Source organism: Monopterus albus, unplaced genomic scaffold (genome assembly GCF_001952655.1).
Source record: "Monopterus albus unplaced genomic scaffold, M_albus_1.0 scaffold62.1, whole genome shotgun sequence".
Lineage (NCBI taxonomy): Eukaryota > Metazoa > Chordata > Actinopteri > Synbranchiformes > Synbranchidae > Monopterus > Monopterus albus.
The window spans coordinates 2,381,770-2,394,878 of record NW_018127942.1 but is presented as its reverse complement, the minus strand read 5'-3'; the positions used below and the strand labels follow the sequence as shown (position 1 = coordinate 2,394,878).

At 40.8% G+C, this 13,109-nt stretch overlaps 1 protein-coding gene across 3 annotated transcripts in view; it reads left to right on the top strand.

Annotated features, from left to right (window-relative positions):
• Positions 1–13,109, top strand: part of atad2b (ATPase family AAA domain containing 2B) — a 68,274-nt gene that overhangs the window by 15,324 nt on the left and 39,841 nt on the right. For all 3 annotated transcript variants that reach the window (XM_020603665.1, XM_020603664.1, XM_020603666.1), the window contains 4 exons: positions 5,221–5,356; positions 6,851–7,044; positions 7,153–7,312; positions 9,100–9,222. In XM_020603665.1, the coding sequence (XP_020459321.1) occupies positions 5,221–5,356; positions 6,851–7,044; positions 7,153–7,312; positions 9,100–9,222 (613 nt within the window). The remainder of the gene's footprint in view (positions 1–5,220; positions 5,357–6,850; positions 7,045–7,152; positions 7,313–9,099; positions 9,223–13,109) is intronic.

Here is a 13,109-nt window from a genome sequence, read left to right as displayed (position 1 = left end):
GGGGGGTGGTCCCTGCTAGTTGGGCAACAGGAGAGCTTTAAGTAGCGGCAGGCATTGGCAGCCCTACACATTGACCCCCAGACACACGCACCATATCACGTATGTCTGTGAAGATTTCTTCATTGGTTCCTCTCTCTATGTGCGTGGCTGCTGTTTTGGCAAGGCCTCACCCCTGTCTGTGCACCAAAATGACAGGCTCTTGGATGATTCTCTCTCCATAGTCGACTTATTAGCACTCGGACACCTTGGCTACTGGCACCCATTGATGACTGTGCTTTTTTTTTTTTTTTAACCTCTCTAAGTTTTAATTACCACTTTCCCCCTTTATTTTCTTATTCGGTTTTGGTTAGTTTTACTTGCCTGCCCATCTTTATTTCATGCCATATGTTGTGTGGTTGACACAGTAGTTCTCAATTATCTGCATTGCTTTAAGGCTTTTCACTTCACTTAACTCCACCATGTTTATTCATATGTTGTGTTAAAAGACTAGCCATGAAAATGGAGGTATTCACACCCCACAAACCATTCAGACCCAGGGCCACATGCTGGTTTGCCGTTCATTACATACCGGGCCACTGGCAGAAAATTGTACTTTGTTTTGTGCTGCTAGTTTGTAGTAAAAGTGGATCATTACACCTGGTAATCGGTTCCTTTCTTAACATTTATTTATAGTTACATTGTAAAAATGTCTTCTTTTATATTAAAATCAAATATGTTTGCCTGTACCACTACACCAGGTGCCACTGTTTGTCCTATTGCCCACACTGGCAATGATAAACACTTTGGAGATAGTAATATGTGCAATGATGAATGGTTGACAGACAAATGAATATTATTGCACTACCTCTGCACTGGGCTGCTGCCCAGCTGCTGTATTTACTCTGAGAAATTTCCCACACCTTTGCTATTTTCAACATTGACTATTCACACTGTTGAGACTGAAATCCAGTCAGCCTCATTCTTAGCTATACTGACCTTCAATAGATTGGCTACTCTGTAAATGAATTAAACATTGATCTCTTTGAAATGTTAAACTTGTAGTTACACTTGGCCCCACTGGGTTCATCAGACAAGCTTTAGCTTAAAGGGTGGTAGTTTTGATAATGATCCCCGTTTGGTTAATCACTGAATCAATTACAATAATTATGATCGATTCTTTAGGAACATGAGATTTGAAGGTACTGTGAAGGTCTCTGTGAACCCATAGCACCATCCTTAAATACATTAAAAAATTCCATGCTCCTAGCTCTACTGGCAGTGATGATATAACTGTGATGGATTACTTACTGATCATTGTCCTGTTTCTGCTGGTTCTGTTGTCACGTTATACCGATGTGACTGAGCAATATGATCAAGGTGGAACTACAAGCTCTGTTCAGCAGTTTTAGTTTTGTCCAATACCTGGACCTGTTTGCAGGAAGGTGTATGATTTAGGTAAAGGTGATGCTTATTCCCAGCTTCCAAAGTGGCCCCTCAAGGTTTTAGGAATTCTGAGGAGTTGTGGTTTTAATTTTTAGACTTGGACATGCTGCAGTCTGTGGCGCTATCTCTGAGGTGTTGTTTCAGGGAATATAGTGACAGCTGTTGTCTCCGCTCCAAACCTCAGCAGGGAACAGGCAGCATCCCTCCCCAGCCAAAACTGACACTACAGGCTTGGGTCCAACTACACAGCTTCCCTCCCTTAGCAGCCGTTCGCTCTGTGTAGATTGACTTCCTTTTCCGTGGAGGACCAGTGGAAATTTCTAGAATAGGATTGTAAGGGCAAAGTAACTGCAGTTGGAGAGAGGTTAACTTCTCATCAGTCTTTGTTTAGCACCGTTTGTGGTGTCGTGAGTGTATTGTAACACATGAATTGCATGTAGAATGTGAATGTTTGCACCACAGTTTTACCATAAGGATGCGATTATTGATGCATCAGGAAATTGGCCTCAGTGCTGAAGCACAGAAGATAAAATGTTTCAGACAACAGCTATTTCTCTATCTTAAAGTAAACAGACCAGCTTTGCTGGATTTTGCAGTACAATTTCAAGTTGCTTTCATTTCTATTTTATTATTATTATTTTGAATTGTAAAATGACGACCTCACTTTACTGTAGTGGAGTTGTATTTAATGAGACTTTTAAAGCAGCTGCAGATTACATGACTAATATTTATATTACTGTACAAATACGAATAAATAACTTGATGGCACTAGTTGACAAATTAGAAGAATCTTCTTTATTTAATGCAGTAAAATTTTCCACTTGGTCAGATGGTTCTACCAAGTTCTTTTCTGACATATGGTCTTTTGTTACTTTGAGCATCTTCTGGGCTGGTAAAGTAGTGACGGAGCATTTCTCCTGAATTATAGTGCACCCATATTGTCAGTGCGCTTGAGATGCCTAGAGCTACGTAATACACATAGGAGCCAGTACACAAATTATAGTGTCTCCTGTGTGAGCTAACACAATGCAGCAGACTTCAAGTCACTATGGAGCCTTTACCAAAATCAAGGCCCCTAGTTAAACAGTGTAATTAACTGTATAAAAGTGTCAGTCTGCGCATCTTGGGGCGACTGTGGTTCAGTGGGTAGAGCAGTCGTCCCCAACCTGAGGGTCGGGAGTTCGAATCTTGGTGCCTGCAGTCCACGTGTTGAAGTGTCCTTGGGCAAGATACTGAACCCCCAAGTTGCCCTCGATGGTTAGAGCCATCGGTTGAGTTGGCGCCGCACATGGCTACCTCGGTTCTGTACCTAAAACAAATTCCTTGTGTGTAACATACTTGGCCAAATAAAGGTGATTATCCTTATCCTTCCACTAACTGTATCACGATTGGAGACACGTTAGTTCATCCTCTGCACCATCTTCTAGTTCCAGGAGCAACACTACATACACTGTTACAAGGAATCCAAACTAAACAAACATATGCTCACTGAATCCCTACTGTGACCTGTTATAAAAATGGTATTAAGTGGGGGAAAAATGTGAATGAGTGCTAGTAGCATTTAGACATTCTACAGCCAGCATCTGGCCGGTCTCTGCTTCTCGCTTTAAATGATATGCTAACCCATTCAGCTGGATGTTTCTGTGAGAGTGTGAGGAAAAAGATGAGGGTAGTTCTCCAGACCTCTGCTATTACTGTTGACCTACTGTGTGTGTGTGTGTGTGTGTGTGTGTGTGATGGTTAAAATGAGGTATATTTGCTTAGTTTGCACAGTTTATTGACCAGTCACATCTAAAGCCAGAAGTATTTTATAGCTGTTCCAAATGACCAGACTGGAAGATGGGCTGAAAATCTTGCTGCCATAGAGATGATTGATCAAATGAGGATATCTGTGCAAACATTCCAGTCTTTCCCCAGTGCAAATTATGGTGCCACACACACACACACACACACAAAATGATCTTATCTGTTATGTAAAAGTAGTTGTGAGGAGGAAAAGAAAGGAGTTTGAGAGGGAATTTCAGATCTCCCCTACTTTTTCACCTTGCACACCCAGTTGTCATTTTGCTGCATAAAATGAGCTTTTGATTGTCGGGGAGGGGGAGGGGGCTTCAGGTGCTGATTGAGGTGTGCTTCTTTTGGAGTATACTGACCCTGTATATCAGCTCTTGGGTTGCATGTGTCTCCCAAAGCTACTCTTAGCGTGGCACACTTGAACGTCACTGGTCATTTTTCCTAAACAGAACATTCAGTTAGCAATAGCATGATGGGGTGTGCACTAATCTGCAGCAAAATCAGCTGTCATGAAATTATTTGTCACTATCTATTTTCCTGTTCATCTCACACTCCATCTCAGTGTCACTCAATTGTCACTGTCTACACTTTATTGTGTACATAATATATCATACACAATCTATATAATGTCAACATTTTTCTTGTTTTATTCATGTAGAACACATCCAGCACTTCTTGTTTGAGCCCCTCTTATTTCTGAACACTGAATGTCATCTTTAGACAGCAGTGACTGAGGAAGGTTCATCAGCTGTAATCTATTAGGTGGATTATGTGTAGAGTTGTAGTTTTCACTCAACTCTACCTGCATTAAGGATAATTTTTTTTTGTCTGGCTGTCTGGAATGCATGTAGTTTCCTTTTAATTCAATTTCAGCACTTAAGAATTGATTATACCAGGAGAAGTGTCTATTTTTTGTTTTACAGTTGCTCTGGCCAGCCAGCCAGATAACCTATATTTTCTTTGTACATCCAGCTTTTTCCATCCATATCCTTTTTTATTTTTTTAATAAACCATTAATCTATCCACACATTTCTGCGATCCCCCCGTGTCAGCATCCCTGCAGCTTTTATGAAAAACACTGAGAATAATTACCTGTGTGCTACTTGCACTTTGACAGTCTCTGGCTCCCCTACTGTCTTCCTGGTTTAGACCCCATCCCTTTTTTCCTCCCATCTTGTGAAGAGCGAGCTCAAAATCCAGAGAGAGAGGGTTGGAAAGAACAGAAGCAAATGTAGAGAGAAAGTGAGAACAAACTCGCCATGGGTAAGGGAGAGAATCAGTGTGAAAGACAGATGGAGGGAGATATAAAGTGGAAGGCAGGTGCTTAGTTAGCAGCAGAGCTTGCCGTCAGGGATGACCTTAAGCTCTGTCATACAACTGAAATGGGATCTTTGCAGCCTCCTGTAGCCTCAGTATAGATGCACACCAGAAATTAAGGTAGAGTGGATATGTCTTAAATATTTGTCTGCCAGTACTGCTGTACTGCTTTGTTTACTCCTGCTTTTAAGAGGTCTTGGGGTTCTTTTTTATTCTTTGAACCTGTTCTTTAAAGCAGCATTGAGTAAAGTTCTTTATAAATAAAACACATTATTATTATTATTATTTTAATTTATCAGATAATTATAATGACTGGGGAAAAAAAATAACCTGAACAGGTTTCTCCCTACCAGCAAGTAAGTTGTGAATAGCTTTACATAGCAGTGTGTACTATAGCTAGGCTTAGCAGTATGTATTCTTTTGTGCTGACTTTCAGTGTGTGACAAACATAAATTGAAGTAATCGGTTCAATACAGTGAGCATTCAAAATGGAATTTTTCATGGATGTAAAATTAAGAAACAACAGTAGGAGATTTAGAGTACTACCTATAAACCAAACTTAGAAAAGACCAGAACTTGCCATTGTACTTACTGTTCTACTCTTAACATTCTATTTTAGTATTAAAGGGGTTTCATTTGTGAGGGCCATATGTGGTGTTAATTTTATCAACTGTGGTTTTAATATAGGTCAGAAGTATATTCCAGAGGACCTACGGGGAGGTAGTAACGCTGTGCCCTCCAGGAGAAGAAGACCGGAGGAGCTTCTTCTCTGACCTGCTGCTGGTCCAAGCGACCAGGCCTCCACCACGCTACAAGAATACAGGTACTTGTATTCGCTTGCATACACTTGCAGGATTTTATAGTTCTTGCTCATCTCTGCTATCAGTCCTAGAGGGCAGTGTTGTCTGTTGTTCCCACCTATTTAGATGTGGTGAACTGTAGAAAAGCAGACTGTTAACATGACAGGTACATTTGATCCTCCTGTGTGTGTGTGTGTGTGTGTGTGTGTGTGTGTGTGTATACCTAATTCACATTCACACACTGGAGGTAAATGTCGGTCATGTTAAGACTTGGTTTAATTTCACTTGAGACTGACAATAGAAATGTACAGATCTAAGATACTGGCCCAGTGTGAAGCCTCTTGTTTTCCAGGACATATCTATCCCTCGCTCACATCTAAATCAGGTCCCACTGCCCCCCAGTCACATCTGCATCGACTCCTCTAACTACCCCCATGCTGTTTCCCTAACCCTTAGTGCTCCCCTAGCCCTCGGTTCCAGTGCAGTATGAGAAAACTGTCCACCTTGCCTTTCAAACAGAAATGGTGGCCAGCTTTTACGGGTCGATTCCTTATTGATGCTAGGCAGGGGTGCCTCTGCTTTGCTCGCCCAGTGCTCTTCAGGTGACCCTACCTGACTAACACAGCGGTCTGGCTTTCAATAGAGAGGCTAGCAGAAAAGCAGGGAGAGGAACTACCATATAAGGACCTGGCCACTACTAGCAGTGTTGGAAAGGCTACTTTTCAAACTGCAATAGGTTACAGATTACTAGTTACCCTGTTACAAACTAGGCAGTGTAAACCTCACAACAGTACTTGACTCTACAGTTACACCTCATGCTTTGAAAACCACTGGCTTTCAGGAATGTGCATTGATTTGATTAGTGAATGAATGTGATATATACACAAACTTTTTATTGGAAAGAATAGATATTCAGATGTAACCCCTTTGTAAACCCCAACATTATGATTAGCTGCAGTTTAATAACACATTTTTTCCACAGTGACTGTAATTGATTTTGTAATTTAATAAACTAGTTACATGTAACTAGTCACTCCCCAACACTGGCTGTTGGCCATAATTAGAGTTGAGTTTGAGATGCTGCTAGAGAGCGAAGCGACCTTAGATGTCTTCCTAATGATGTCGGCAGGTACTTTGGGCTAGGACTGGTGCCTTGGGAGAAGAGGAAGGGATATCTGCGTGCCTGATTGTCACACTGTGATAAGCCAGAGGCTATTGTTTGGTGTATTTCAAAACCCGTGTTTGGGAAGAACTGTAGCTGTGTTATTTTCTTCAGCTGCAAGAAGAACCTTAAAACCTGTTTTTTGTTTTGTTTGGAGGATAGTTACACAGCCAAGTATTTCTGGGTTGTGTCTACATTGGTGTTAATAGCGGTGTTGCCTATAACTACTTTTGTCTGAAATCCTCTATATTAGATGTTTAGGCCTTACCTATAGATTGAAGCTGTGTAATTGTACATGTAGTTAGTGTAGTCTAACATCTTTGCTTCTCACTTTTTTTCGTTTCTTTCCCACCAGAGCGGTGTGAAGAAGTACTGCCAGTGGCAGAGGCTCCAGGCTCTAGAGTCCTTTCAGCAGAGGAACAGCGCCGCCTGGTTGAACAGGAAGAGAACACACTGCGTGAGCTTAGGCTCTTTCTCAGGGATGTGACCAAGCGCCTGGCCACTGACAAACGTTTTAACATCTTCAGCAAGCCAGTTGACATTGAGGAGGTAAGGCGCAAAAGACTTGCAGAGGGACACACACCTTGCTATAATCATAGTTTGGCTAGGCTGGTTTTAGGCATTGTAGGTATACAACTATATTTATATCTGTGTCAGGTGTCGGATTATCTAGAGGTGATTCGTCAGCCCATGGACCTGTCAACTGTCATGACCAAGATTGACACCCACAAGTACCTGACTGTGAAGGACTTCCTGGTGGATATTGACCTCATCTGCAGTAATGCTTTAGAATACAATCCTGACAAGGACCCTGGAGGTAAGGAAGAAAACTAAATGTACATCCATACAGTGGATGGTTTTCTGGATATATTGGTCACAGAGGCCTGTAAATTAGATCTTTGTTTATTGTTTAAATGGGCTATGTGTCTGCATGACAGGGAGAAACCTGTGTGAACAAAGATCCATGTTTGTGTACACATTTAAAAATGCAGTGGAAAATGGAAAAATGCTAAGAAAGAGCTTGTTGCACAGAAGAAAAAATTTCTTTTTACTAGAATTAAATTCTCCACAGCAATACCATGATGTTAATTGAAGGCTGCACTGCACAGTAGGCCACCGTTCAATTGATATGACCGTTTTAATTTGTGTTTAGATGCCACAGGTCCCTCCTCACAAGACTATAGCTGCCTAATAATAATGGGAAGCAATTCTCTCCCAGCCCAAATGAATAAATCATATGTCTTTGTATGCAAGGGCCTGGGTCATTTGTTGGAATGCAGGGTCTACAAATGATACACTAAAGAGGAAAAATGCAATTAGGCAGTTTAATAAAGAAGACTAACGAAGCCCCTCGCCTGTTCAGCCGGTGCGTGGCCCAGGGAATATGGCCCAGACCTCGCACAATTACGCTTCTGGGGAAGTTCTACACCAGCTCACAAAGTGCTGTGGAAAAAAAACCTCATTATCGTTCAGTGGTCTGGTCTCCTCGTCCTTCATGCTGTTTTTATTGTACTGTCCTCTGTGCACAGTTGTGTTGGCTTTCTTGTCCTTTACCTCCACACCTTGCTAAATGATGGCTTTATGTTAAAAGGGTGATATCTCTGTGCTCCACAATGTGTCACATATACTTTGTTGTTTGAGCGAAATAGCAGTAACAAGTTTTTGACTTATAAACAATAACAACACACACACACACACACAAGTAACAGTGTTGTATGTCAGCACATTCTTGTCTGTTCCAGTTGGGGAGGTCAGGCAGGGCCCGTGAGGGTGTTGATGAGCTCTCTGCATTCCACCCAGCTTTTGATACTTATTCCACTGACATGCATTTTTGCCCTAATAAATGCACTTCCATGCCCACACACTTAGGCGCACACTGTCAGTAGAAAAACACACAAACACACACGCATACAAATTGCCTCCATTGCAATTAGGCAGCCATCCTCCAATTAGACAATGGAAGCTGGCAGATTGCGACCCCTCTGCCACTCTCTGCCTGAACTACTCTCCCTCGGCCTGCCATAATGAGAGAAGGCCTGTTTACAGTGGGTATGCTTTTAGCCTGCCACTTCAGCACAGTCTTTATTTTCCCTCCATGGGTGTGGGAGCAGGGAAAAAAGAGGACTTAATGATACCGTCGTACATCTATGGACAAAGAGAGCTATGAAGATGTAAGGAGTCTTGCGTGGGAGAGAGACTGAGTATGCTATTTAAAAAATATTTTGTATATGTACAGTATGTGCCCACATTTGTCTTAAATAGGTGAAGTTGTTACATTAAGACTTTCATGCGCGTCACATTTTTGCCTGCTAACATTTTCACCAAAGCCAGCTCTATCCTTTCATTCAAACTGTGAGAAAATGCTACACTCTCCTTTCTCACAAGATGCAGTGGCATGACTATTGACTCTTTGCCTTACATACTGTACATGATAGGATGTGGAGGGCTGTAGTCAGGGGTTTGACGTTCTAATCAAACTGCTGATTACAGTCCTGCACAATGCAAAAATGTGGAGTGTACAAGCGCAGACACACACACAAAAACAACAGAGTTTTGCATCTCATGACATTGGTAATTATGTATAACTGTCTCCTCCTTTCTCAGACAAGGTGATCAGGCACAGAGCATGCAGTTTAAAGGACACAGCTCATGCTATATTCGCTTCTGAGCTGGACCCCGAGTTTGACCGAATGTGTGAAGAGATCAAGGAGGCACGCAGGAAAAGGGGTAAGAAAACGAAAGCGAAATGGAAAGAATGTTTTCCAGTCACTGAAAGAAGACACACTGTACCTAAAAGTAACGTCCCATCTGTTGAGAACCACACAAAATATGTACAGATCTCTGTAAACATGGAAACCTTTTGCGGGCCTGAACATCCTTGATTTATTTGATTTGATTTATTTATTCTTTCAAGCATGTAAAGACAGTTGATATATCAACACACATAATTTTACACATATCCAACAAATGCTAATCCAATATCAATTTGCTTATACCTAGTACATGCTTGAATGGAGTAGGAAGAAGTTAGACTTATCCAGTCCTACCCCATGACATCATCTTACCATCATTGGTTTGCAAGCAGTATCTCTACATAGATAATTCTCTTCTACACCACACAAGTAATATACTAAAGAATTATTAACAGAATGTTAACATTCTTACATAATTACATTCTTAAATAATTATCTTCTACACCACACAAGTAACATACTAAAGAATTAATACAAGGTGTTAACATTCATACACCACACCCACAATGTTCCATCTAATTAATCATTAAGCCTGTTCTTGCATATATCCTGATTGACACATACCTTTATATTTATGTTTAAACTCATCAATTCTAGTACTGTACTGTTTTTTATGTCCACACTTAAATTATTCCATAGTTTTACCCCACTTATGGAAATACAAAATCTTTTTTTGGTTGTACGTATAACATGAATTTTTAAATTTAACTGACCCCTTAAATTGTATCCCCCATCCCTTTCATTAAATAGTTTTTGAATTCCACCAGGTAATAAATTGTTCCTGGCTTTATACAAAAACACAGCAGTCTTATATCCCACTAAATCAAAAAATTGTAACAATTTAGACTGTATGAAAGCTACATTGGTGTGATCCCTGTACCCCATCTTATGCACAATTCTTATCGCTCTTTTTTGTAATATATACAATGGTTCATTTAAACGGGAGAATTAAATGAGTGACAAAAACAGCACTAAGCAAATAAAAGTACACTCATGCACACAACATGATTTATCTTCTTATTTTTATACAAGATGCTGACACAGTTACTAATTTTTGATAGTTAAAAAAAAACAAATCCAATAATACATCAGTTAAAACTGATTTACAGTTTAGGTTATTAGTCTGACTCTTGGTGAACTGCAGTTTTTTTGTTGGGACTTAGGAGGTCACAGTCTATGAGCATGCGATAACACACCTGCATGCACAAAAGAGCACACTTACATCAATAATCATGCGGACAGTAGGCAGTGTGGCTGCCAGGTTCTGAGGGTGCGGAGGTCTGACGTTTACAGGAACACATCCAGCATAAAGACATCCGTAGAAGGCTGCAATCAAGTCAATGCCTGAGAGACAGGTGGAGGATAAAGGTGGAGTGAAAATAAAAAAAGAGAGAAAACAATCTGAGCCTAACACTAATTAATCTGGGAGTAATACTGGGAAAGGAAGCTGAAGGCAAACCTACCAGGAGGATAGAGCAGCACTACGTTATCTCCGGTGTTGATGCTGCCCTTCTCAGTGAGCGCTGCTGCTATCTTCTCCGCTCGCTTGTGAAGCTGGACACAGGTCGCTGTTCCTACTGTTACACCCTGCAGGACAGGTGGAATTAATGCAAGATTGGGGTCAGCAGACACGCAAGGTTTAATTCATGTAGCAACCACTAGCAACTTCAATATGTGCATTGATGAGATGCTGCATTTTCCAGTGTGTGAAGAGCTCAGCACCTTGGCATTAAGAAGAACAAAGAGGACGTGGTCCGGGTCTGTCTGTGCCCTCCACTGTAGAGCTTCTGTCAAATACTGATGCTATAACAAGAAGAAAAATGTAATGAGTTGTACAAACTGCACATGTGAGGGTGTGCTTGAATAACTGTATCCATTATTACAAACACAACCATGAAGGGCTCGTACAGGGAGGGTCTGTGCTGATGGAAGAACTGAATTTAACAAGTAAATAAAACAAAATAAAGTGGCACATACCTCAGCAGACAGCTTTATATCTTGCCAATGTGCAAAAACAATTTACATCACATACTCTGAGCCAATCTAATGCTTAAAATAATGAACAATAACTTAGAATGTGAAAGTTATGTCTGAAATAAAACAAGGGGTGGCTACTTAAGGTATATATGTTGTAACAGAGACAAAAAAAAACAAAAAAACATGCACAGTTTTGCTTGTGTCACATTTTAACACAAGCACACAAACTAAAACCACAGTACACAAGTGATTAGAGCATGATGGAAATAAACAAGGATGTGAGGAAGGTGCATAATCCTTACCATCACAGTGGGCCACATACAGAGCTACATCCAAAGAGACAAGACAAGAGCAGAAAGAGAGAGGAGTCCAGATTTTTTTAAATTAAATCTATAAGACTGAGTTCTGCCTAGGCTTGAACCATTGCTGCACTGGCAGTGGAAAGTTTTCAAACCTCAGTGTTTAGGATCATAAGACACTTGAATAATTGGTGCTGGCCCTGTACAAAAGTTTCCTGCTCCTTCAGAATAATATGTATGTGGCTGTTTTCAAAATGGGAATGTGGCTAAAGATTCAGATCAGATTCAGAGTTAGTGGCTTGGTAAGACTGGGACAATGCACAAAGTCACACTACCTTCCGGACAAGATCCTGGTCTTCAATCATGCCAAGGTCCCTGCCTGCAGCCTGGGCAATCCTCTTCCCTGCCACCAGGTTGCCCACCATGACAGATGCAGGACCTACACCGACTACAAGAGAAAACGTGTCATAGAGACAAATAGATGGGCAGAGAGAGGACAGAAAAACATACAGAGGAAGAAAGGGGCAAAACTGGTGTGGGAGAGATTTTAAAGACCAGGGAAACCTTAATATTTGCCCCCTCAGATGTAATCCTGTCAAGAATGAACCATAGGTTTAATTTTTACCTTTCAGGAAAAATAACACAAGGAAAGATAATGTTTTATACTCTGAAAGTTTGCGTATAAACTTCTGCTATTGAAGTGAATTAATGATAATTTGTTTTCAGTCTTGACATTGCTGTTAAACTGCTCATCCGTGTAATACTTGCAGTTATTTTCAGAGTTCTTAAAGTTTTTTTCAGGGTCAAAATCATCGTCCGATTCATGACAATGTTGTTCAGTGTCTCCAATTGTGTTCAATTCCAGATCCAGTCCCTCAAAAACTATTAACCTCTGTAGCAAATCACTTGCCTCATTCCATACGTGGGTCATACTTGTTGTTGGTTCCTGCTACACTTAATTAGCATTTAGCTACTTATGATAAACACTGTCTGGAAACATTATAAAAGTACTTGATAAATGCCTTTTATTGTTTGCCCTGTCCTCTTTATCAGGGGAGAGTTGTTTCCATTATACCACTAGAGGAGTAGACTAATAATGCTTAACTTAATAGTATCATTTGTTTATCTAAATATATAAACATTTTGGACAAATACTCTGTCACTTGAATAATGAGCCTTGCTAGGCCACGTCGACTGTGCAGTTCCTCGCCTGTGCTCTCTCCCTCTCGTTGCAGAGGTCTTGATAGATCATTTTGGAGAAAAAGCAACGGTAGGGTAGCCCAGGAGTACTGGATAGAACAGTCAGTTTTTAGTTCAGAGTATGTGGCACAGGAAGGAGTGACGCCAGAGGCTCTAGTGTTCCAGACAGTACCTTCTGTGCTAGCTGTCTGCTTGGTGTTCTGCATCTTTCCACTCACCAAACAGTCCCAAGCAGCAGTGAATGGAGGTTTATCTAAATTAGTATTATGCAGAGAAAAACACACATTTTCGACACCGTTAAATAACTTGCTTAAACATTTATGTGTTGGGTTTAATATAAGTTGTCAAATGCCCGAAGTCATGTAATCATATGCAAATATTCCTG